This window comes from Tenrec ecaudatus, chromosome 2 (genome assembly GCF_050624435.1).
Source record: "Tenrec ecaudatus isolate mTenEca1 chromosome 2, mTenEca1.hap1, whole genome shotgun sequence".
Lineage (NCBI taxonomy): Eukaryota > Metazoa > Chordata > Mammalia > Afrosoricida > Tenrecidae > Tenrec > Tenrec ecaudatus.
Window position 1 is genome coordinate 86,872,226 of NC_134531.1, and position 27,456 is coordinate 86,899,681.

The 27,456-nt window shown below is 43.7% G+C and overlaps 1 protein-coding gene across 6 annotated transcripts in view; it reads right to left on the bottom strand.

Moving 5' to 3' along the window:
• Positions 1-456: 456 nt before the first annotated feature.
• Positions 457-27,456, bottom strand: part of MEF2C (myocyte enhancer factor 2C) — a 169,167-nt gene continuing 142,167 nt past the window's right edge. For 5 of the 6 annotated variants that reach the window (XM_075541263.1, XM_075541264.1, XM_075541267.1 and 2 more), the window contains 4 exons: positions 14,959-15,131; positions 12,403-12,532; positions 11,653-11,788; positions 457-5,196 (listed from right to left, as the gene is read on the bottom strand). In XM_075541263.1, the coding sequence (XP_075397378.1) occupies positions 4,875-5,196; positions 11,653-11,788; positions 12,403-12,532; positions 14,959-15,131 (761 nt within the window). In that variant the 3' untranslated portion in view covers positions 457-4,874. The remainder of the gene's footprint in view (positions 5,197-11,652; positions 11,789-12,402; positions 12,533-14,958; positions 15,132-27,456) is intronic. The other variant, XM_075541266.1, reaches the window with a different exon arrangement.

The window sequence follows — 27,456 nt, forward strand, 5'->3', positions numbered from 1 at the left end:
TTAAGTCTTAGACTTGAAAATGGTAGCAATTCACATGATTTTTTCAGAGACAGTCATAAGCCTATATTTAAATTCTTGTTTCTATGTTAAAGAAACCATTTTGAGAAAAAAACACATCAGGAAACAATTTGTTCATATTTTTGTTTTACAATGAACTCAACTTATCTCATGGGTCCCTGTTTCCCGACTGGAATACCCTGTCTTCTTAATCAGCGACCACCACCCTCCTAGCCATCACTCACCCAAAGCTCATGGAGCTGCTTCGATAACGAAGTCTATCGACCCGATCAAACCTTGAAACGCCCCCACTGTTACCCCAAGAATTAGCATCCAATTTATCATCCCACACCGGAGCTCGCAGCCCGAGCTGCTGGTTGTCTTTGGTAAGCACCGCCAGTTGGAATACATTCCAATTGCAAAACGTTCCTCCAAAAAAAAGGCACCACGGACACAGCATCACTAAGAAAGCCAGTAACTTTACTGAATTGTCTGCAAAATACAAATTAGACCTTATTTCCAGCAGGAGAACCTTTGGAAAATTTCCCACTTTTATTCACTCCAGACAGCTGAATGAAGTCCCTTGAGATACACAGCTGTGGTTTACCTTAGTTAAAACATCTTGTCATCTAGTGGCGACAAAGTCCAGCTTATGCCGCTGTGAGCCTCTATTTGAATATTTGTTGCAAATGCTTGTATGCCCTCATTTACAAGCTGTTTTAATTACTGTCATTTAATGGAAACAAGTCCCCAGAAAAGGAAGGAAAAAACAAAAGATACAGCAAACCATCTGAAGCAATCCAAGTCCTATGCCCCCAGGGACCCCACTCCACGTCCCGCCGGACCCCCGCTCCTGGCCCCGCGATCACGTCACAGCAGACGGCATTGCGTAGCTGACCTGTCTGAACTCCACTGAGGTATGAATCAATTTGAGGTATGAACAGGGAAGGCAAACTGCAGTACTCAGTTAGGACAATACCCTGAATGGGCAAGTTGAATGGAGAAGATATGTGGCTTGGTTTGCTCCACATCTTTGGTTAAAACGTAGTTAAAAAAAAAAAAAGCCTTTAATGACATCTGTAATCTGAAGCATTCCCACAGACCCCAGTATCCCGTCACTCTTCCAAAGAGCTGCGGTGGCAGGAAATTCACGCCACGCAAGTGACGCCATGGCGGCAGATGGCGCACATGAGGACAGAGGAAGTGCGCCACACGGAGGCAACAGCCTCGATCGAGGGAGGGCTCGAGTGGCCGCCGCTTCTTAAAAGAAATACAAAGCATTTACTCTCTGGAAAAACAAACAGAAGGAGAAAAGGGCAAAAAAAAAAAAAAAGAGAGATCTCTAAGTCAAAAGCTAGATATTGAGGAAAAAGAGATACATAAAAGTGTAAGAGGACACTCTCAAACACTGCATTGGAATTTTTTTTTTAAATTCTCACTTCCCCCCCCTCATGTTTTAGTCCACCTTACGATGATCTGAGCACGACACGTATTTTCATATTCATCATTACAAAATGTTAAATCCCACCTCTGGAAAAAAATAAGCCATTTTTTTTCATACTAAAAAACACAATTTTTCAAAAAGGTTGAAATGCAGCCTCCACGCACCGATGCATACAATATACAGGTTGTGCAGCTTGTGTATATAGACCACACTCGTGTCCGTCTGTAAGCTCATAGGGTTACCTCCAAGCTTTAAACACAGGATCAGAGGAGAAAACAACACTGGTCTTTACACAGAACGCCCCTGATGGGCTTCCACTCACGGTGAAGAATGCTGCGGATAATGTGACTCTCCGTGGGGTTTGCCAGGAACCCTTCCTCAGGGCTCGGCCCGAGTCTCCTGACTACAAAGGGTTTACTGTGAATAAAACTTCCGAAAACCCAACTAGCTTTGCAAACACAATAAATGGTCAATTACAGATAAGGAATCAGGGTGTTTTTAAAAAGAGACAGATTGTTTACAGAAAGTGACTCATCACAATCAGAATTGTGCTTCTGCTCCATAAATCATTCAATCTTTTAAAAAAATCCTCAGATTATCCCTTCGCGGTCCCGGTCTGGCCACCATTCTCGGTGGGGATGCAAGATGACTGGCATCGATTTTCAAGGGCTTCTGCCTCTCTTCCTGCTCTTAGGAAACTGTCAGAACAGCTACTAACAGCCAAGGCTCTGCTGGCACATTAGCTTACTTTATCTTCAGCTTCACAAATTTACTTTTTCCTTGGTGCTGAGGCAAACTGCAGGTAAAAAAATTAATATGGCTATTTCTTCATATTCTCATATAATGACCCCACCCCACTTACTGGTAAATTTCTGATACTGATAAACTAAAGTGTCTTGAAATGACATATAACGTTTGTGACAATGTTTGCATATTTTATATACATCGTTATAAGGATGGGATCGTTTATGGGAAGGAAAATGACTTTCTTAGTTCCCCTGCTCCCTGTGTGCATGTGAGGATGTGTGTGCGTGTGTGCATGTCTGTATTTCGGGGACGATCTTGTTTTCCCTCTGCATAAATGTTCTTCTTTCATGTTCCAGGGATACCTTGAGTAGTGGGGTAAATGAAATGGCTGATCATTTTTATTCCCCTTTTAAGTATATAAAACATTAGTACAAGGCAGGCTAGCATCCTGTATGGACGCAACCAAAGGTGCATTGTGGTCTAATTGTGGATTTCAGACCAAGTTAAGAAAAATATAGCCTCGTTAATAAGATCTATTGGCTTCTGCCACCCAGCGGCAGCCTTTCACAATGAGCAACACATAGCAACTATGCAAGTGAAAGAAAAAAAGGATAAGAAATATCCTAAGAGGGATCTAGCAGCGCTGGTATGACGGTCTGTATCTTCTTTGAGGTGTATTTCAATGCATGTGATTGGAGATGATTTGACAGATCTTCACATTCCAAGAGGAGGAACATTATTCCTAGACAGAACTTTTTTTCTAAACATGTATCATTTTTTTATGGCTCTCACTTTTTAAAGGGTCTGGAAGTTAATCCTATCGGCGAGAACATTCGACAAGAGGCATGATATTTTCTTGAAAATTTAAAAAAGGGACATAGAGAGGTTCTTTAATGGGATTTTTTTGAAATGGCTATTAAATTTCTTTATTGAAGAAAAATAGATGACATACATGCTTTATGCAGAAGTGACATTTGGGGGTCCTGACACATCGGGATTGCTCAACAGTCCTCTCTGGTTGACAAGATTGTCCAGGGTCAGTGAAAATGACTGGAGACGGTGACAAAGCAACTATCCCTTTACCTGCTTCCTTCTTGTCTAGCACCCAGTCTTTCACATGTTTCTTCTGTGGGAATTTTCACCAGTCAACTCCATATCACTTGTTTACAGGGCTGTATTGGCAGGACATGTGTCACACAGCTGTTTTCTATTCTGGGACTATCTCTAAGAGCATATCAAAATCTAGGCTGAAAACCAACCCGGCGGTTTCGGGTATGGGCATGTTGTGATATGTACTCTGTGAATTCCAAGATGCCTGGTGACATGGGGGTACAGAAAGGGGCCCTGCATTTGATAAAAAGTGCAACCCCCAAAAAAACAAACCAAAAGAAAGCATGAAAGAAACCAACCAGTAGATACAATGGGCGTCACATGACCCAGTAGCTTGTTAACGTATTAAAAACAATCTTAGGGTGTTGCAATGTGATATGTTCTAGTCCCACAGGTTATCCTTTTAACAGCTGACCTTGAACTTATAAAATGTATGCAGAGTAAAAGAAAACAGAAGGAGAAGAGTTACTCAAATGTGCAATTGCACAAATACCCCCCACCCGCTATTAAGATAACAAAACCTCTGCTATTACCATAATATTATATATATTAGAAAGCTATACACAAGCATGTTAATTTCACAGATTTTTTAAAAGATTCTTAATATTTTATATAATTAGAAATACACATTTCAGAAACAAAACTTCTACAAAGAGAAAACAGTTATCTTGGTGAGCAAAGCGGGAGCTCTTCATGGCTTAGGGTGGTGCTGTTCTGTACAAAAAGTCCTTTTTGGTTTTGCCAGGACTGCTTAAAATATTAGCGAAGCTATGAAGGGGAAAAAAAAACAACACATTTTGGCTTAAGGAAACTACAAAAAGCCACAAATGCTTTGCAAACTCTGTCTTACCTTTTATATGAAAATAAGCAAAATGTAATGTACATATTTTTATAGTTTTATTTATTAAGAGATGCAGACCCAGATTTATTTAGTTATTTAATTAAATACGTTAGCCCTCAGACTCCACTATGTAAAAAAATGTGTATTTTAAATCGGTATGGCCCTCTTCTGGCGGTCTTTGATCGCTACGAATGCATGCGTGCCTGACGCCCAGGGTGCACCTGCAGGTTTGGGAGCGTTCTCTGGATGTTTGGCGGCCTGGCCTGTTCCTACTGTGTATTTACCAATGGCCACCCATGGCTGGGTCTGTCCAAAACATCTATACATTTTTCTATATGTTGCATAACAGCTGCTCTCTCTTTCCGTAAAGATCTGCCACTTTTGGCAGATGTTTCCTTTCACCTATTTACATGTAAATAACGTTGAACCTGCAACATGACACTATCTATTGTAACATACGCTTGCAAAGGAGCACAACAGTGAAAAGGTTAGCCTTAAAATCTATTTTGTACAAGTCTCCTGTTGCACAACTCAAGTGCTGAGCTGATCTCAGCATCTCTGTTTAATCGTTATACTGTATCACTGAGGCAATTTAAAAGTACTTTTACAAAACAGAGTACCTTTTTTTTTTTCCACACACGGCACATATAATGCATATCGACCCCCCCGTCCCCATTAAGGTATAGCACACACACACACTGCAAGGAAAAAACAAACTAGTAAGTAATGATCTGATCATGTCGCCCATCCTTCAGAGAGCCGCATGCGCTTCACTGAGGGGCTCTCCCGTTCGTCGGGCGAAGGCCTGCTGAGTCCGATCGGGGAGTGGAAGTCGTTGCGGTGGTCCTCCCGGTCGCTGCCGTCGTACGAGCTGCTGCAGCTGCTGACGCTGTCAACAGGGGATCTGCCCGCCTCGTGGCGCGTGTGTGGTGGGTACCTCGAGGCGGTGGTGGTACGGTCTCTAGGAGGAGAAACAGGTTCTGACTTGATGCTGAGGCTTTGAGTAGAAGGCAGGGAGAGATTGGAACTCTGAGATAAGTGAGTGCTAGAGCAAGCTCTGCAGGAGGAAAGGAAACCCAGTTACTGATGGAGGAGGCCGGGCGCCCCCAGGACTCACAAGCACACAAAACATCGCGCAGACACCCGAGCACGCCCAGGGGGTGGGGTGGGGGTGGGGGGAGTGGGCATCCAGTTCTTCAGAGGGATTTAGGGAGCCTTTGTTCATCTGCCCGGCCTGATTACCAGAGGTTACAGGTCTGGGCCTCAGGAATGGACCTCTAGACTCTGACAGGGCTCCCCCAAACACACAGCCTCCCCCCCTTTTTTTTAGAAAGGGTTAGCAGGGCACGCTGGGAAAAGGATTTTCATGTCTATGGCACTTTCTCTCTACACTAGTTCCAACATTCAATGCTGCAAACCTCTACATGTCATGTTCCCTTTTTTGAATTAGAATCCTTTGGCTTCTTGATACGTGCTTGAAGAATTATTTCAAAAAGTTTATTGTGGAGGCAAGTCTTTCCCTAAAGCTAATAAGTACATGAGAAGTAAGTTATGGATTCTTCGGGGGAAGGTAAGGGAGTTCACATTTCAAATGGACAAGACCGATCAGTTGAATGGCTGGGAGAGGGGAAGGAGAGGGGAGTGAGGATGCTGAAAATAACCGGTATACAAATTTCAAACATCGGTTCAAATATAGATGTCCTCTCCCACTGACACATGAACATGTGACATTCTCCATCCTTCCACAGGGGAAAACATGGTCGCTTTCAAGTCCCCGCCTGACCACTACCTCTGTTTGCTCTTACTCGCCAACCCCGTGCTCAAGCACTGGACACCACTTGTCTACGTTTCATTGGCATTACTTGGCAAATCTGGGTTTGCCAAAAAGAAAAAAAAAGGAGGTGGATGGAGAAAAAAAGGTTGGTGTAAGGAACCTGTGATTTTACTTGTTTATTCTCCTTAAGTCTCAGAGATTCCTGGAGAATTTAGTTTTCCCTTCTTCTAAAATGTGGGAGAATTTGGATATCTGAAATTCCGGGAGAGGGAGAAACCGCTAGGTGAGCGCTCAGTGCAGGCCAGCGACCCATCACAGTGCTACGCCAATATCACTGCGCTGCCTTTCTGGCCGCTGGGACATCCTGGTTGGGGACACCATAACTGGACCATGTGGTCAGGACAATACAGAAGCCTCTTTTGAGGACGAGGATTCAAAGTGAAGAATTGCCAGTGCAGACACACCCATTTTAAACCAAGGGCAGCAAGCCCGGCTACTCAGGTTTGTGAAGATGCTACCTTCCCAAGGAGAGGTGCAAAAGGCCTTAAGACTGACACATCGTTCTGAGAAGGGAGAGAATGGAATCTGCGGGTATATCCTGGAGGACAAAGTCGGATAACTTGAAGTTCGTTGCTTTTTTTTGAGATGGAATAAATGACGATACATAGATAAAATTAATCAGAAATGAGTTTATCTTTGAGTGATGTCTTATACCAAAGCACCACCTACTGGCAAAAAAAATCCCTCTCTTTTTCTTATTAATAGACCAGAGAGTGTAGAGAATACATTAAGGAAAATCATTTGTCGCCGTAACAAGCCTTTCTTCCTCTGGCTTTCATGATCTTATAGAATCAAACCCAATTTGGCATTTAAATCAAGAGACAGCCATGAGCACACATTCTCTTCAATCACCTATGTATGCTTCGAGTGAATTGTGTGCAGTGCATTATTTTATAGTCCATACATTAGTGTCCTTATTGCTAGGAGTTTTAATTAAATTCTCCTTAACTCTGGAAGGCATTAACATGGGGGTGGGGTGGGCACTTGAGTTTAAAAGGGTCCATCCTGGTGGGCTATTTGATCTCAGCTCATAGTGACGTCACGGTTCATTCTGATGGCAAGGGAAACCATTTTTTGATTTCTGGAAGAAAGAGTTTTCCTGGCTCTGGGTAAGAAAGATGACTAGTTCACTAAGGTTTAATTAAATGCTTCTATCATGAATCACATCACTGTTTAATAATGAATGTCAATTAGGATTCTGAAAATAAAGTAGCATATTTAAATAAATGCTTTTGTCTGCCCTTTGGCATTTAGATTGTGTCTTCACAGGCAGGATGCCATGGAAAATTAGAAGAAAAAAAATATATCTGGTGAGCCGGACCAGAAGAAGCAGCTAATCTGGATGAATCAAACAAGAAATAACATATTAAAAATGCCGATTCTCTAATAAAGCCGGATTAGCTTGGTTCGGACTGTCAGTGTACCTGGCTTCGACAGGTCTAGCGGCAATTCCCATGAAAGCTACACTCCTGGTTGGCCAGCCCTGGCTATAAATGAAGGGCCCCTGGTGGGGCAGTGGAGTGAGCACTGTTGGGGACCCTCCAGCTGCTCCGGGGGTGGAAGATGAGACAACCTGCTTCCATCAATACTCTCAGCCTCTGAACCCCTACAAAGAAGTTCTGTTTTGTCCCACAGGGTTGCCAGGAGTTGGAATCCAAGGCCAGAGCAGTTAGGTTGGTTTCTATAAACACATAGGTTAGTCCCTGAACCTACTGTCGATGGCATTTCAGTTGGCCCTAAGCTCTAAGGGCTATATCCATAGTGCAATGCTGTAAGCGACATCATAGGTTAGCTTTATTACACTGGGATACAGTCGGATGTATGATATGAATTAGGAGCCCCCTTGGCATTGTTGGCTTAGTGTTGGACTCATAACTGCAAGGACAGTGGGTCAAACCCATCAGCTGCTCTGGGGGAGAAAGATGAGGCAGTTTGTCTGCTCCTGTAAAGAATTACAGCCTTGGAAGCCCAATCTAGGGTTACTATGGGTCTATGAGTTGACTCAATGGCAGTTTTTAAAAATTAGGTACAAAATAGAAGGGGAGTTTAATTCAGTTATTCTGTAATCAAAGAAGTATTTTTCTCGAAAAGAAAAAAGTGACCCTGAAAAAAAATCACTTAGCTCTATCTGTGCTTGTGGATCTACTTGATCCTGAGAACAAAATTCGTATAGCACTAGCTATTTCTGAGGGAGCGCTGCAGGTGTAGTGGTTACATTCTGGGCGGTCAACAGAAAGTTCAGCAGTTTGCAACCCTTTGCTGCTCCATAGGAGAAAGATGAGGCTTTCTATCCCTGTAAAGAATGAGTCTCAGAAACCCACGGGGGTATTTATTTTTACCTTTCCCGTAGGGATGCCATGAGCTGGAACTGACTCGGTGGCAGTGGGTTTCTGCCACAGTTGTGACTCTCTATCTGGGTGCGTAATAAAAAGGTAAGGGGCAAACACAGCGGCCACAATGCAAGCTTCCCCTAGCAGGTCTTCTGTTCACGTTCCCCTCCACAGAGGAGTTGGCTGTAGGCCTGGGAAACACTGCTCCCCCAGCAGCGCAGAACACAAACAGGACTGGATATCCAAAGCAAACGAAGCCCGCTACCATCGAGTTGATTCCAACTCATGTGACCCTCTAGTTTCTTCAGATTCCTATTTTCTCTGCCTGCAAATGAAGACTATCAGACTATGTTTAACCCAGTCTTTGACGAAACATCTCTAACCAACCCAAGTCGTAATCCTCCATTTCAACAAATGCTTTCAGAAAACAGAGCTCTTCTGTTTTGTCTGTTTGTTTAGGTGACAGGAAACAGAAACACAAGAAATCAAGTAAAACTTGAGGGTGATTTTTTTTCTCAGAGATTAGTATTGACCAGAGTGTCACTAGCCATTATTGTCAAGTTTCTTCCATCAGTCACCTCTGCACCCTATTTCAAGCCAGTTTATGTTCCTACCTAAGTGAACCACACACACATCTGGTTAGATAGAACCAGATTTTATGTTTTAGAAATAGAGCTTTGAAGACTTCCAGTAAATGCCAAGGTACCAAAAGCTCCACTATGCTATTTTATTTTGAGAACGAAGTGTCGTAAGCTTCTTGGGAAGGTAGGAATACATTACTTACGTGAAATGAAATACGTTCTATTGTTTACCTTGAATATCTTATAATAATATTTTGAATATCCAAAATCATTTGAAACTACTACACAAGTCGATAAGGCTACTCTGGTTTTGACTAATATTGCTTTTATAATCGATTTTCCTTGTAAGGTGTTGACGTCTGTGCACAATTTATTTTACATAAATGTTTTATTTTAGAGATCTTTTCTGTCCCCCCCCCTTAAAGGCTGGCATTTAATTGTATGAGCTTGGGTGGCACATCATTCTAGGCGTCTTTTTACAGCTACTGTGTGTGCGCGCGCGCGTGTGTGTGTGCGTGCGTGTGTGTGCGCGTGCGTGTGTGTGTGATGCTCACACTGCCATGGAGTCAATGCCCACTCAGAACGGCCCTCGCACACAGAGTAGAGCCGCCCCCATGGATTTCTGAGTCTCTGCTTCTTTTTTTCTTTTCTTTTAAAAAACCATTTTATTAGGGGTTTGTACAACTGAGTCTCGACTTCTTTATGGGAGTAGAAAGCCCTGTCTTTCTTCCCTGAGTACTCCATGGTCTCGAACTGCAGCCTGACTCGTAAGCACTACTCTACCAGGAGGGGCTAAATGGGGAGGACTGAGGAGGCCTATCCAGCCTAGTGATAAGGGAAGTGGGTAAGTAGAATCCAAGCTCAGAGGATAAATTCAAAGTCAAAGCATGCTCCAGGAGAATCAGTGTTTAATAAACCTAGTGGTAACCACCCTGTGCCATGCTTTGCTGTGGTGATACACGGCCTCTCTACTCTCACCAACAGACCTCTCTGCTAGGGGTCTCAGAGAATAAAGATTCTCCCTGTGTAATCAATGAGATTTAAAAGTGTGGCATAGTTTAAACACGTAAAGAAAATCTGTAAAAATGCAAATCATTCAGATATTATTAAAACAAAAAGAAATCTACAATCAAAGGAAAAAAAACACAGGGAAATCTGATTTAGGGAAATCTCATCCTTCAGAGGGTGAATTTTATGAAAAATGAGAAAAAACCTCCCAGCACGCATGCATACATTTCAAAGGTGCCTTGCTGGCGCTATGTGCTTAATGACAGTTCCTTAGAAGTTCTTGTTGCAACGAATAGCTACTTGAATAGTCAAAATTCCTGAGAAAACTTAAATGCCATAAATGGAGAAATTGAAGCCGATCACTTTTTACTGTATCTTCAAGGCTAACAACGGTGATCTTCTCAAGCACATGGGTGACCGTGCCATGCAGACTTGGTTATGTCCGCTCAGGGTTAGGTTTTCCAGGACAGTGAGGAGAATGCATGTAAAACTGTGAAGGGCTGAAGAGTCCATAATCTCCCCACCAGTCAAGGTGAAATCAAGGCCACACAAAAGCAACTGGGTGGATGGGCGGAGAAAGGGCTGAGAGGAATGAGCTTGCTTTCTTCGTGTTTTTTAAACATTCTAATCGATGTTTTATCTTCGTATTTTTCTCCTTAACCAGATGAGCAGAGAACTAGCTGCCTCGTTGAAACATAGACCAAGTAGAGACAATGTTGGCAAAGTCTCTTAGCATCAACTATTTCATATTCTCTCAAATATTCTTTGGATGATTAATTGATGTTTTGGAGTCATTAGCTAAATTTGGAGTTCGATCACAGGTTCATTTTTAGGCTTTTTTTGGATTTACAAAAAACGATTTCTCGGATCTACAAGAAGCAGTATGAGTTGTGAATTCGGGGCTCATGTTTAAGGTTTGAATGCTTCTAGGGACAAGTGACAGGCGTCATTTCTACGATAGAGCACATCTCAAAACTACCACAAGGGGGCAGAAACACATGCTCTAACTTCAGGAAAGAGCAAAACAGTGTTCCTATCCTAATGTGGATCGACTGTGAGTGGGCGTGGACTGGATGGCAGTGGGTTTTGTCGTTAATGTGCACAGAGTCCCAAATAGCTACAGATACACAAATATGTATATGGACATAGCAGCTATATAGTGACTGCATTGCTCTTCCTTTACGGTTATGCTAAGTGAGGATTCTCAACGATCTTAAAGACTTGTCATTTTAACTGCCTTCTTGTTCCTCTGATACACTGTATGAAAACAAAGTAACGACTCTCTCCTCCAATGAGAGAAGTGGGAACAAATGTAACCTAAAATGACAGTGAAACTAGCGAACTCACCACCGTCTCACAGGAATGAGGAAAATCTACTTAAACTTCTTAAAAGGTACTGATCTGAGGATTAGTTTCAGATTTTGATAAGGTAGAATTTTACACCCTCTGAAGGCTGGTAAGGGAGCCCCGGTGGCATAGTGGCTGAGTGCTTAGCTGCTAACCAAAAGGTTGGGAGTTCAAACCCACTAGTTGCTCCATCACTGAGAGGGGGCAGCCTGCTCCCTTAAAGATCACATCCTCAGAAACCATTCCGGGTCATTCTACCCTGTCCTACATGGCTGTTAGAGGTGCGGTGAACTCCCTGGGAGTGAGTTTATTTATTGTTTTGTAAGGGTACTCAGGTACATATTCAGAGACTGTCATCTGTGAGTAAAAAATGCACTGGAACGTTACATGATAAAAGACATACTATTGCTTACCCCAACTGACTGAGGGCGGATGGTGGCATGTTATGTAGGTGTTGTTGTTGCCAGCCAGTGACCGAGCCCAGGTGAAGAGCGCTGGCGGTGTTGAACCCAGAGAGAGAGGACAGGTCTGCACTGCTCAGAGAGTACTCTAGAGGGTGAACAGAGCAATGAGGGAAAAGAATTCCATTTAGAAGATTACCGACCAGTGACAAGGACAAGCAGTTTCATTTTCTAACACAGTCTCTTCATGTCATTTTGGATCACTGTGATACATTTTGGGGACTTTGCCCCGGGGTTCTGAGGCCTTTATTCAGCGGCCGTGGTGTCTGGAGCACTGCACCCTTAGCAACGACGGGAAAAGGTAGAAAACACCACCACCAAGCGCAATTTCAACGCAGAGAGTACAGAAGAGCGTGTGGCCTGGAGGCTTCTCAGAATAGTCTGCATTTCTAATATATTAAACGCTATTCCGGTCTTGTAGCGCACAGGTACTTGATGATAAGAGAAGTAAGTGTTCCTTTCACCACCTGAGGAAGGTAAGCTTTCTATTAGATCTAAAGACCTAACAGGTCTTATTCCTTGGACTGAAAGAGATGTGGCCAGCCACACTTGTTCTTCATAAGGAATCAGGAGTGGTCTAGTGCTCCGGACACCGCAGGCACTAAATAAAGCTCCCCAAACAGGAAAAAAGGTGATAATTTCCTTATCGTGCTTTTTTCTATAAAGTATTTAGTGGACTTTGCACATGGTGAAGCTACTTACCGGTACCATATGTTGTTGAAATGGCTGATGGATATCCCCCCATTCCTTGTCCAGGTAAAGTAGGAGTTGCTACGGAAACCACTGGGGTAGCCAATGACTGAGCAGACTGAGAGTTATTTATCCTCTGATTCTTTTAAAGTAAAAAAAGAAAAAAGGGAAAAAAGGCATTATTGATTGATTTCATGAAAAAAGTTAAGACTATCCTATTTCAGAATTAGTTTTGCACAGAAGAGATAACTTGGTATAAATCTCATGAAATTAATCATTTAACATGTGTCTCTATGAACTCTGCCAACCCTATCATTTACAATCCTTCAAGAGACCAGTTGTTGCCATAGTAACCCATTACATCAGTATCTCCTAGGCAACTGAACTAGTAACAAGTACCATAGCTTTATTATGGGTAAAAACAGACTATGTTGAAAACTGATGAAATATGTATACTGTACTTCCATTGTTTCAGTTTTTATTCAAATGCAAATGAAAAAAAAATTAAAATCAACCATGGTGGTTTTTAATGTTCATTTCTACATACGGTAGAGAGCAGATGGGTAGAGGTTCATGCTACATTCTGACCGGCAGGTGGTGCTCTGACCTCTTTTTTCAGATTCTCCTAAACTTCCCTCAAACTAGATAGCAAAGCAGCTAATTGCGTACTTAACTCTTTCAAGTAAGGAGGGTAGAGAGCCACATATACCTAAAGATCTTAAGAACTTAATTATCAGGAAACAAATGTGCTCAGAGGTTTTAAAAAGAAATGTTATCTTTGTATTCGAATTGTACTAAAAAATATGTGTGAACACACTGCAGACACAGCCTTCCCTTACAGAGAGGCTGAGCCAGAAAATGAAATAACCTGATATCCTTTTAACCTGTGAGCGACACCAAAAATGAATGGTATTTCAACATTTGGCAATACTGACAGACTCCAGTAACTTCCAGAATTTAAAAATGTCCCCAGAGCTACCACCTCTACCTGTAAGTAGCTTTCGATTTCCCCTTACACCTGTCACTTAAGGGACAGGCTCCCTCCACTTACCAACAGCAGGTCGACATCCTCAGACTGAGAGCATGGGGAAGGAGTTTTATTAATTAATGTCTGTAAATATTTATAGATGGGCAACATCTTTGTAACAAAAGGAAATGCATCTTCTGACAGTTGCGACAGTTTAAACAGTGTTCAAACCCAGGCAATCAGGCTAGCTCCTTACAAAGGGATTCTTTGTTTCCCTTAATGAGCTGTTTGTCTCCCACGTGAGGACCATCCATCCTGTTTTCAGCACAGGTCAGTGTCTCAACATTCATTATTTCGCCACCACATTCTAACAACGAGACTCTCCTTGGAAGCGCGACTGGCAGGAGGTCGGGAGCTGCACCTAGTTGCTGGAGACCTGACCACTCACAGAGCCTCTGGGAAAGCATCAGTTTTAAGGGACTTGGAATAAATCTCCCGATGGGGGCAGCCTGCCATGGCCCACACTGCTTGGCTGTATCCCTGTGGGAGGTTTTATTTATTAGCCCTAGTCTTTTCCGAAGGGAATGGCTGCATATTATGTGATTTTTTTGGTTGATATTCAAAATTAATCTGCATGGTGCCATAATAAACTAATCAGCTTGCAGGACTGCTTTACCCTGAAGCTTTCCACAGAGCACAAAAAGAAAAAAGAAGAAAATGTTTTCAGAATGATCTAAATTTGTCTACTGAATCTTGGTTTGGTTTTAAACATTCTCTCTCTTAAGCAAAGCTAGTTTGGAGAACACGGATGTAAGTCTCTTTGTTGTTGAATTTGGTCTCCTTATATTATCTTAATCTTAGGCATGAAGGCCTAGGAACAAGAAAGATAAGGTTGATATGTGTATTTATATCTTACACTGATAGCTGTTAGAAGGGCCCACTTTTTAATGTAAACTTAATAATGATAATAATAATAATAAAGCGCTTGTTCTCAAAATGTCTGGGATTTTAAAAACAATTTGATTCTGGGATCTAAGTATATGCATGAAGTACAGACAAGGGGCCTTCCAGAAATTAATGAAAAAGCAGATTTAAAAGAGAATGGAATTTTTCCATACATTAAAAAAAATCACTGCAATTCACCCAAGAAAGTATTTTCAAATTAATAAGGGAGAAAGTTCACTGGGAAATCATGGAAACCCTTTTCCATTTTCAGCACCCAGAGGACATCACAACTGTAAAAATCTGGTTGGTAGGTAATCCTCAATCATTCCTAAGTCAGATTTCACCAGTAATCAAACTACAGTGTCCCATGAGCCGAGGTCATCGATTCTTTTCTTTTTTTAAATTATAAATTGGATACATTTTCTTTGTCCCAGAACACGAATCAGGCACAGGGGTTTACCAGCCTTGCTTATTTTTCACATGGAAAAGGAAAAGGCTTGCCCGTTCTCAGGAGGAACAGCTCAATACAAACAGGGCCCCAGTTCTACTGTCGAAATGTTATTCATAAAGTTAACTCAAGTTAGCCAAGTTCGGAAGCAAGCCAAACATATATGCGCTACCCTATGGACATCTATGGAAAGGTTGTTTTATATTACCACGGACGGCATGGTGTTCTTGCTGCCTGGCGGGATAAGAACGCGGAGATCAGGTTTACGGTTGTTCATCCCCAAGTTCATAGGAGGGGGGGATTTCGCTTGCATATTCTTGTTCAAGTTCCCAGGTGAGACCAGCAGACCTGGTGAGTTTCGGGGATTGCCATACCCATTCCCTGTTAAAAAAAACACACACAAAAAACAAGACACAACCATGAGGGCGCTGAGTAGGTAATCTAACTCAAACGTGGCTCCCGAGATTACATACGTGGGATTCCAAATACAGCTTAGCATATAATGCACATACATTGTGAGACCCGGACAGACTGCTTGCGCATCGGTGTCTAGAGTGACCTCAACACTTCATTACTCCCTATCTCTGAAGGAAGGTTAAACGGTTTTAAAATATTCACCAACATAGTCAGAAGTCAGAAAAAATGTACTCCTCCCCCCTCGCTGTTGACGACAATAGAACCAGGAAGAAGGTTAGCCAGTTGTTCAGGGTGTAAGAAACGCTCCAAATTCGTCCTCTTCTCTCATCCTCTCTCAGCAGAGGCCAGGCGGGCGTGACTCACTCTTTCAGGTCATTGGTTTGGGTTTTATTTAGTGTGTCTGTGTGTCCTTCCATGAGAAAGGGCAGAGCAGCAAAGACTATAATTTCTAGGGCAAGCAGGAGGAGGGGAAGCGCCTGACATTCTGCTGTTGGGTGCCCCCTTTCTCCAAGCGAACCCCCCCCACCCCCCGCTGGTTTCCGCTCCTTGGGACGGCTGCCTGGCCAAGTTCAGCGGGAGCCCGACGCTTTGCTGTCCGGCTCACACAGAACTTGAGCGAGCCGGACTCCTTCTTGGAGGATGATGCGCCTCCAGGAAACTGCTGACTCACCGAGGGACAGGAATAGCTATTGACTGAGAACACCGAAAAGGTTTCCTCAGGCCTCTGCTGTGTAGCCCCTCCTAAGAGAAAAAATGAGTAACTGAAAGTCTCCAGTTCTCATCTTCCAAAGCGTGCTGCCCCCCTGCCTGGGAGAGCTGCAGAAGGGGGGCTTTGGCGACAGGGCCATCAGAAAGCCCTGGCCTGCTTCCTCCCCTGCCTGCCTCTGATGGGAGCCAGGCAGAAACCAAAGACCAGGTTCAAGTAGCCCTGCTAGGAAAGCAGACTGTTGTTTTCCGAGGTGCTCGATCTCACAACACACAATAAGTATCAATCACCCCTGGACCAAGGATCCAGTGGGGGGGGTGGGGTGGGCAAGATGGGCTCCAGGCCTCGAGTGGCTGGTAGTCCCTTCTGGGAATCCCAGCCATGGGCAGGTGAAAGGTGCAGACTAGCACATGAGGGCCGAGGCTGGGGGTGCCCACAAGGAGCTGAGCTGAAGTGTTTGAAGCTCACCAAAGAGAGGAGAGGCCTCTGAAGGGAGGCTGGCCTTGAAGGAAGCCTGCGGGGGAGGGGGTGAGGGAGAGGGGAGAGGAGGTGATATGGGAGGTCTCTTGTGACTGGGTGCAGGTAGGAATCCACAGTCCTGTTGGCTGAGAGGCTGGCGATTCGAATCCACTAGCCGCTCCACAGCAGAAAGATGTGGCAGCAGTCAAGTGTAGGCTGGCCAACCATGTGGGCAACCTTACGCGGGGGCAGTTCTGCCCTGTCCTGTCCCAGGTGCTATAGGGACACGAAGTCCAAATTGACTGTAAAGCAGAGATTGGTTTGGTCTGTGGCTGGAAGGGAACTCAAGAAAAGAGAGGGGTGTGCTCAGGCCCTGGGGGTATGTGGAGGCCAGGCTGGAGAAGCGGGTTTACATGGTGGAAAGAGGTGGGCCTGAGGCCCACACAGTGGAGGTACAGAGGATGCGGGGCGGGCGCCTGATCATGCAGGACGAATGGCGCCCTGCTGGACACCCAGGTGCTGGTATGAGACAGAGGTCCTGCGGGCCTGGGAAGGCAAACCCCTGGTGTATTCTGGGGAACATCTTTGGAATTAGGATATATCCGAGGCACTCTGCGTAGAGCATGTTTGATCTTCACCCCCCATCCATGTACCGGTCTCATTTTACGCATGAGTAAACAGGCTGAGTACGTAACAAATAACTACAAGATTAAATTTGCCATTTGGATCACATGTAAAATTCCCCAAGTTACCAGGATAAAAAAAAAAAACAAAACAGAAAACCCTCAGAAGATAAAACGAACACCACCGTCTCCCCCAAACATGCATCTCATACACAGTAGTTGCTTAAGAAATGCTGGTTGAGTTGACTATAAATTACTCTTTGATAATAAAACTTAGAGAAAAGTCGGTTAAATGACCCAAAGCCAGTTAAATGATGTCAGAAGTCATCTCTCTGCCTCTCCTTTCACAGTTAATTTGGACATTTTTTTGGGTGGCGAAATGTATTACATGAAACAAATAGTAGTTACCTTTACTCAGTCGGAGGAATAAACGAAACAACAAAGGATACGCTCACTTACAAAAAAGGCTTGGTAAGATGGCATGCGCAGAGTTGCTTTAGACTGACCATGTCTTACTGAATTTGCCTGGAGCACATGTTCAGGTCTTCATTTTAATGAAGAGATTTTATTAGACAAAAAAGGAATATAAAGAAACAAAGGCCAAATTTGCGCTCGGCTTTCCTGTCAGCTGAAGTGCAGACTGACACACTGAATACATATGTCACTTATCTATTAAGCCTGTGTGAGATCTGGTTTAAATAAACAATCAAATGGAAAATTAGCTGGGTAATTTCAAAAGAAGTTGGGGGGGGGGAGGGAGAAAAAAAGTCAGTTAAGCGGCGCAATGAAGCTTGAATAGATCAGAAGAAACTACAACCCGGGCGCGGTGGCTGCCGAGACTGGTTTGCATGGAGGAGTTATTTTGCTAAAAGGAAGTAAAACCGCTTCATGAAATGTGTTGTCCTATGATATGACAAGGCCTGGGCCAGCGTGCGAAAATGGAAATGCTTCACAGGGGCTCTGTGCAAAGAGCTTAATTTTTTTTTTTACGGTAAAGTTTCTGAGAAATTTCAACTCAGCCTCTATCTTTTTTGCCCACATTTTAAACAATGATGTGAGGAAACGGCATGGGGACTGAAGGGAGGGTAAACATATAGTTTTCTACCAAATAAATACCTCAAAACTCGAAAACAAATGATTTTAAAAGCCTGCCGCTTTCCTCTTGGAAGACGTCTTGCTATTTCAAAATGATGCCATTTTCGAAGATTAGTCACATATTGGAGGGTGTTTACATGGAAATGGGAAATATTTTGAACCTCGGTGACATTCTTAAATTCATATTTTAAGAGCATCAAGTTATTTTTAAGAACAAAAAAATGCAACCTTTTTTCCCCTCTTTTTTAAACCGGTGAATTTCTGCTGTTTTTAGCACATTGTGCCAGCTAGCATTTTGGAGCCGTATAATAACCATTTCTGTTTCCAGCCACCAAATTGTTATTCTTTTGGCATAATATAGATTCAGGAATGTAAGACTGTGGATCCTAAGCCAGTGATATAGAAACCTATCATTTAAAAATCAATGATGAATACATGCGTGTGGTTTACTCTCAGAAGAGCCTGCATTTAAACCAGCTCGGAAACCGCAGCCTCCTCCTCGCTCAGAATGCTGTGGCCTGGGCTGAGGCTACTGTCCCACCGTAAGATCAATCCATCCAAGAGAATGGTCTCATTTCAATTCAGAGGTGGGGAGGGGGTGGGAAACGCCCCCCATCAACAACCAAATACACAGATTGAACCTCTCTTCAGGCTATGTTCTAAAACCACCCTCCCTCCGCCTGCACAATTATCAATTTAGATGTGACTGCATGCAGATGGCACATTCCCCCGACCACTTGAAAGCACAAAAATGACATAGCATGAGTGAATGGATTTCCTGATTATAGATTATAAGTAAATTAAGAACAGACCAACTTTAGAGTCAGTTTGTTTTATAGTTTCATTTGATTAAAAATATTGTTTCCCCCAAAAAAGAATGAAAACCCCCTAAAAACAATTTTAGGCATTCATAATTTAATTTGTAGAAAGGATAAGAGATGCTACCTCTACTGGCTGCAAATTTCTAAAAATCCTACTATAAAAATTAGTATAAATATCCCAAACTTGAAGTATTGAGAAATTCTTTTTCTTTTATTTGTACCTCCCCCTTCCGAGTTAACTTGCAAACACTTGCTACGGTTTCTTCTTCTTATTTTTCAACTGACTCCTATTTTAAGAAGTTGTAAATTCAAAGAACATATTCCTGGCTTAAGATATTATGAGGAGGATATTTTGCCTTGTCTCACAGTGCTCAGTTGAGCATGTAGCTCAATTTGAGCACAAGGTTCTGGAACTTTCTCTTATTTGGATGTTTACACATTATGTGTCTCTTTGCTTTTCCCTTGTATTTTTCTGAGCTCTCAATGATAAACGCAAGCATATAAAACAGAAACTGGTCCCTATAAAGCAAGGCCAAGTCCTTCACTGGCATTGTTCTGTCTTACAGCCCCCCAGATTAACCTTGCCGCCGTTGACCCTCCATTCCTGTGCTGTTCATTCAAGGGCGTAGCCATTCAGATACCATGCCCTACGAGGTTTTGGTCAAAAATGCTTCATCGCTGCGCCTATTCTTCCACGAGGGGCCCTAGTGGGACAGTAGGGGCTATGAATTGGGCCACTAAACCACAAGGGAAGCAGTTCGAAACCAGCAGCTGCTCTGCAGGATAAAGATGAATGGGGCTTTCAACTCCAGTAAAGATGTTCACCCACAGAGGGGCAGTTCGATTCTGTCCTCTAAGGTCAGCACAGGCTGGAATCGATTAGATGGCAGCGAGTACATTCTTGCTATCTCTGTAGCCCTGGTCCTGATTTAGATCTTCATCATCCTTTGATGAAGCTCTCCGTAACTCCCCTTCTGGGCCCCTGACCACTAGCTGATGGCTTCTCCACGAGGCCTGGCAATGGTTCTGAGGAAGACTGAGACGGCCACAAGCTGCATGCAAACCCTGTGCCGATGGGTGATGCTGCTACACTTGCTACGCGCCGCCAATTCACGCAAGAAAGCCTTTCCCAACGGCCACTTCTCTCATGTTCCTTTTTTGGATAAGTTGCTTAACACCTCGGGACCAGTGCCCTTCCTGGCTCTCAGGGTGGTGTCTGGTTGGGCGAACTCTAATTTCCAGTGGCCACAGCCACAGCAAAAATATACTGGGGTCTTCTCTTCAGCAGAGCCCCCAAAGGGACTTTCTCTCTCTGGATGAATGAAGTGCATCCTTGAAGGATCCGCTAACTTCAGCCTCTCAGACAACATTGGCTGCTGTGGAATGCCCTCCTCTCAATTCCTGCTGCCAGGAGAGGGGGTGAGAGCCTGGGAAGTACTGTTTTGTTGTTGTTGCTTTAATGTTCGAGGTGCTCACACAACAACTAGGGAGAATATGTTGGAAAAAACTGGGATGATTCTGGAATGGCAATAATTCTGAATTGACACAGAGGCACCATGGGGTAAGAATGAAAAATGTAACAAGCAACTTGTTTGTTTCAAAGATGGAGCTCTCCTCTTTACAGACGACATGTGAACATTGTCTGTTTCAAATCATGATCACTGATGAGGGCACACCTATAGGATAGAAACGAAGCGCTTATCCCCCATTTAAGGGAAACGCCAAGACAGCATGCAAACCACATGGCCTCAAGTTGTTCACCAAGAGGAAACTGCAGCTGCGGCTTCTTACGCTTGCCGCACCTGTTAGCCATTCCAGAGGACGTCACCTTAGCTTCACAGCCAGAGGTAGGATGCAATAAAGCAGCATCTTTCCCTCATGAAAACTTGAATGAGATATTCGATCTTTTCTTCTACATTTTGCCAAATGTTCACTGGGATAGGCTTCCACTACAAGAAGAGGAATCTCAGAGAAACTGCATTCATTCAGAACTATCCGCCAAAAGAGGGCTGCAGTATGTCCAAGGAAACAGAATGGCAGGAAGATGGCAATGGAGGCGGATAGAAAGTTATTCGATGGTTTAGAAAGACTTTTTGGAGAGAGCACATGACAGAGAGATCTCAGAAGTCCCAGAAGCCCTGGTGGCAGAGTGGGTTATGGCTGAAAACCAAAACAATATCATCCCTCTCGCTCACCAGCCGCGCTGGTCTGAGCGAGAGGGATGAGGCTTGCTACTTCCATAAATATTTACAGTCTTGCAAACCCACACGGACCATTCTCCTCTGTCTTCGAGGGCTGCTATGTGTTGAAATGGATGCAGTGGCCGTGAGCTTGGTTTTAGTTTTGCTTCCCCAATGCAAGGAGATCATTCTTCTCAGGTAAAGATGAAATTCAGGCAATTTTGGAGTACGCAGTTTTCAGAGGTTGGAAAACTTGGCTTAGCTAACAAACGGACCTCCCAGATCATGTTAGTGTTACACTATTGACTAAACTTCTTTTCACGAAAGAAAATGAACAGACAAAGACAGTTTCTGAGTGCTGGGTGATAAGAGTTAATTGTGTGCCTTAGGTAACAGTGGAAAAGAGATGGGAGGGGTTAGAACTCTATTAGGAAAGCCGCCACAGAAGACTCGAGGAATGGGCATGAAAGCAGCGGGGTGAAGAGATTTACAAAGCAGTCAGGAGTGGAGGACGAGGGAGTGGGGAACAGATACACTTTAGTTTCTGTGAGAGTTCTTTCAACACTACTGAGCCCTACTGTTCTCAAAGCTAAGAAATGATGCATCCGTGAGAAAGAAGCAATCAGAATAATCTGAATCAATGATGCCAAGGGACTTGTTTGGGATTGTCACCAACATGAACATGCAGTAAAACTATCAATAACAGCAAAAATTGTATATATCATTTAGTAATGAACCTAACAATACCCAATAAGCAATTAAGTGCCCAGGGAAGTAGCAGGCCCTTAGTCAATGCTGTTTAAATCTTTGTTTTTATACGGGGGATATAAAAAAGTGTTTAAGCCTCATAAGGACAACCCAGTGAGATGTCAAGAATATCCATTGGCTTCACCATGAGCAAAGTGGAGAACCCAGAGGTGACGTAACCTGGCCAACACCAGACAGTGGACAAGGGAAGAGCCGCTATTCACACCCACGCTGAGTCCATCTCCGAAGCCGACATCCCCCCAGGCTGTGAGAATCGTCATGTGGTAAAATTTTGAAAACGCTTGAGTGTCAAGTCTCATTTTAAAGTTGTCAGAACACAAAGGAAGAGAGGAAACCAACATGAGCCCAGGAAGCGGAGGTTCAAACGTCCAAAGACAGAGGTGACGAAGAAGCTTGAGGGGGACATATAATGGGAAATGCAGGATCCTAAATACAACGTCTAGCTCCCCAGATGTTAACATTAGAAGAGTGAGTAAAGAAGGCGACATGCTATGCCGTATCTATGATACCTTCTGGATAGATAACTAGTTACTTGCTCAGTTTAGCCACACCAAACACCAGAGTGGTGTAAAATCAGGCAAGGGGTGCAGCAGGGGTGGGCCTTTCGCTGTATTACTCCATCTCTATGCTGAGCAAATAATCCAGGAAGCTGGACTACATGAAGATGAACAGGGCATCCGGACGGGAGGAAGTCTCATGAATAGCCTGCTACATGCAGGTGGCACAACCTGGCTTGGTACCAAGGAGAGGGCTCGAGGCGCTGACTAAAGACAATCAGAGACTACAGCCTTCAGCATCGATTCCACCGCAGTATAAAGAACATGGACACCTTCACAACGGGACCGATAAACATCACTGTGGCACACATAGAAAATAGTGATGTTGTCAAGGAGTTTATTTTAGTTGAATCCACAATCAATACCCAAAGAAGTAGCCGACTCTACTACCACAGATGTCTTTGAAGTATTGGGGACTAAGCTGTACCTGACCCCACAAGCAGTGATCTTTTCAATTGTCTCCAACGCGTGCGAAATCTGGGCCAGAAGACTCAAAACGGACACATCTGCCTTCGAGTGCCAAGAAGCAAATCTGTCCTGCAAGGATTACAACCAGAATGCTCCTTAGACTAGGGGAGAGGATGTCAAGACGTTATCTCATGTACTTTGGAAATGGGCTGAGGAGTGTCCAGGCCCTGCCAAAGGACGTCATGCTTGGTAGAGGGCCAGCGTAAAAGAGGACAAGTGGAATGAGACGGACCGACACAGTAGCCACCACAATGGGCTCAAGCACGGGAATGGTTTACGGCGGTGTGGGCCCTGGCAGTGTTTTGTTCTGTTGCATTACAGGATTGAAATGGGTTGAACCTACTTGACGGCCACTAAAAACACCCAGCACCATAGTAGCTGTTGGCTTTCCCTGTGCTGTTCCAAGCGGATGATTCATTCTGTTTTTAAAGACAGATTCTGTAATATTTTAGACAATAATACTCGTTTATTTAATAGACTCAGAAGGTAAATAAATGTAACTATTAAAGAAGGAAAAACACTCCAAGAACAGTTTTTTATCAGAATCTCTCCACTTGCTAGCAAAATGTGTAAGTATTATGCAGTATCTACCAATCGCTGTTATCTGGAAGACAATTTCTAGGATGCAGGTAAGCGAAGTGGCTTTGCTCAGGGTTTTGCTAATGCTATCTGATTGGGAATGTGGAGCACACTGCCGCAGGAAAACATTAGGCTTCTCACAGTTGAAACTCTGATGATACATATTGATTTGCTTGCTTTTACTTCAGCAAAGTGTCTTACCATCTTCCTTCTTATTTTTCATTAGAACCATTTTGAAAACATTTACAGCAGACTGCCTTGATAACCCAGAGATGCGCTCTGCAACAGTAATGTGCGCAACTAGTCACCGACGTTATATCTGACATTCAAAATGTTCTTTGAAATGAGAAGTTAGATGCCTTTGAATAGAAAATCCCCTAAAATTTTACCAATTAATCTTCACATTGAAACCACTACTCTACCAGAAGCGATGCTCTTATTTTTATTATTTTTTTTTTCTGCGTGGAAAATGAGGATGGCTTTTCGGACTTCAGTACTACTCTGGAAGCCTCAAAGGCGGGGACACTGCAGGGCCTCTGCACGCACGTCAGCTGTTGTGAATCATCGTCAAATTCTCTTTGGAGGAAAAAAGAGATCTTTTTTTATGGGATGGTTCCAAAGGAAAAGGCAACCACAAAACACTTGGGGGTCGGAAATCTGGGAATGATGAAAATTTCAATATGCTTAACGTAGAATGGGGGAAAATCAGATTTCTGATTTGTATCCTGCTAAAGACTTCTGATTATAGATTCTCAAACACAAAATCAAGTCTCCCCTCTTTCTGGGGGTTTCTCTGTGAACTAATAATATAATCGTATAGAATGCTTTACTCGGAAGAAAATGCTGTAAACCTCAGGGACTGCTGTGATGTATTCTTAGAAAAATACCCCAAGAAGACACCACAGCCAAGACTATTCTGGGCTGCACCAGTTAGAGGGCAGCAGACATTCTAAAAAGAGACTGGTCTCTCCTTGACCGGGTCTACCTTGACGCGGAGCCAGGGCTTTGTAATTTCCCCACCAAGCTTGCTCATCCTTGTTCTTCCTGGGGCAGTTTAGCTTAGTGATTTCTGCTGAAAGGAATGGTGCATCTACCACTGAGAGATGCAACTCTGTCATACAGGACAGAGTGTCAACTGTGAACTGGGAGGTGTAAGCAAACAGATTTTACTTTTCTAAAGATGGAAAGAACCTATGCTAGGGCTCCCTCTCCTCTTTCCTCCCAGCCTTGTGAAGCAGGCATCCTTTGAGAGATGAGAAACCCGAGGCGCAGGGCGTTTGGGGAACTTGCTGGAGCCCACCATCACCTTGGGTGGGAAAGCTCTGCGTTGAGGGAAAGAGCAGAGCTGCTTCCACTGAACTATGGCAGAACTACGCCAGAGGGTTCCGGGTGAGGGTGCACCCCTGCAAGCCCGTCCCGCTCCACATCAGAAGGTCCGCTGGCAAACAAAGAAGCGACGAGCTGACGGTTCTAGCGTGGAAGAGCACTCTGAAGGCGTGGCTCTGCTCCGGCACGGATTCATGAAAGGGATAGTTTTAATCGCACCATAAAAGTGATATTGAACCTTCTCATCTTTAAAAATCCCATTTAACAGTGACTGATAGATTTATGACTCATTTAATTGTTCACTTCTTGCAATTTTGGGGCTGTCTCTTTGCTAGAAATGAGGGGGTGTCTTCATTATTGACACAATCGCTCACTCTTTCAGTCATTTTTATAAACAACAATATTGAGACAGCATAAATTAGAGAGAACGTGACAGAAGAGAGAGAATAATTACTTGTGGTTTTAACATTTACACAACTGCTGCAAACACATCAGAAGTTCCCAACGTTCAGAGTGAAATGTGCCACCCGGCACCGTGCTGCTTCCCGTCCTGCCTCAGATGCACTCCCAGCCTGGAGCAGGGGGCCATGGCCAACCTCCCTGGGAGGCCCCCAAGAGCTACCCATTCACCACAAGACTCCCTCCCCCACTGTGCCACTCACAGCACACTGAATAAACCCCACGGGAACCACATTGAGCTGAATTTGTGGGAGGGGGGTTAGAAAATCAAATATGCAGGTAATTATAGTATTAACCATCACTCTGCTTGTTAGGCGCCATTGTTGTGGGTTCGGACTCACAAGAGACCCTGTGCACGAACCCATCGCTGCTATGTTTCAAACATGTTGCAGCCATTGTGCCAATCCGTCTCACTGAGGGTCCCCCTGCCTTACCAAGCAGGCTGCCCTTCACTAGGGCCTGCTTCCTCCGGACACAATGTCCAAAGCACACTGGATGAAGTCTCACTGTCCTCGCTTCAAGGGAGATCCTGGCTGCACTTCTTCCGCGGGAGATTAACAATGGCTAACAGTTACTCAAGCAGAGGTGTAGCCTTGGGTGTTACAGTCTGTTAATGACCGGGCTACTAACCGAAAGGTTGGCTGTTTCTAGCTCCCCAGAGGGGCCTTGCAGGTAAGACCTGGCGTTCTTCTTTGGAAGATTACAGCCATTGAAAACCCCAAGGAAAACCGTTATATCCCGACACGCATGGGGTGGCAATTAGTTGGCATCAATTCAATGGGAACTACTTTTTTTCCCATGATGTGGTAAAAACTCTGGTAGCTGCGTGGCACAGAGACTCTCCTGTGGTTCTTCTCACAACAATCAGCAAAAAGAAAACAAAACAAAAACAAACAACTCCAAACAAACCCAGGAAAACAAAAGCCTGCTCTATGATTTTATCATTTTCTCTGACTTGTTGAGTGAACCAGAGAATCTTTGATCTCAGTTATCATATGAGTTAATGTCATGTTCAAATATCTAAAACAGGCATAGAGTTAAACATTTTTTACTATTATGAGATTATGTTCCTACAACAGAGCCTCCCTTACATTACCACAACTGAATCAGCTCTTTACCACAGCTACGGGTGACCAGAAGGCCCCACGGTCAGGGAGCCATGAGAGGAGGGCACGGTGCTGAGTGAGCACTGAGTCCAGGTCAACCAAGGAACATGGAGCCTGGAGGCTACACAGCACTCCATGGACTCTTCTATAGATCAGGAATTGACACAAACTGTTTATCCACAATTTGAGTACAAAGTAGATTCCAGTAAATTAGTTAACAGTCTTTCAAAATATAAAAATGTAACATGATTATATGCTCTCTGAATTGAGATCCACATGAAAAATATGTGACATAAGCCTAACTGTAAAAACTACGTGCTTTTGGACAGTTTGGATAGCTATTGACTAAAAACAGCAAATTAATACTCTTGGCCCCAAACTCTGAAGGACCAACTGAGAAAGTCCCTGGGAGGTTAAACAACAACAAAAAATTGATTTCCAAAAGAGGGGTTTTTTAACCACATCCTCCTTTAGCATCGGCTGTTTGGTGGGGCACAATTCCACATCACCGCTAATGATCAACGAGGGCTTTTCTTCTGTGGTATCTCCAAATAGAATCCTATGGCGATGTCAAAAAGAGGGAATAGAGAAATCAGATGTGTATAAAGAAGATAGAATATTAGGAGAAACATATTTGTAAAACTAATATGAGATAGTGTCTGGGGTCTTAAAGGCTTGAAGGTGAACAAGCGGCCATCTAGCTCAGAAGCAAAAAAGTCCACTTGGAAGAAGCACACCAGCCTGTGCGATCACAAGGTACCAAAGGGACCGGGTATAAGGCAACATGCAAAAATATATATATGTGTGTGTGTGTATATATATATATATATATATATATATATATATATATATATATATATACACACCATAGTGAATGAAGGGGGAAGTGCAGAGTGGAGACCCGAGGCCCAAGTGTCGACCACTGGAGATCCCCTCATAGAGGGGTTTAGGAGAGGAGATGCGTCAGTCACGGTGCGATGTAGTACCGATGAAGAACACAGCTTTCCCCCAAATCCTGGATGCTTCCTCCCCTCAACTACCATGATCCAAATCTACCTTGCAGGACTGGATAGGGCAGAGATTGTACACTGGTGCATGTGGGAGCTAGAGGCACAGGGAATCCAGGGTGGAGGATACCTTCA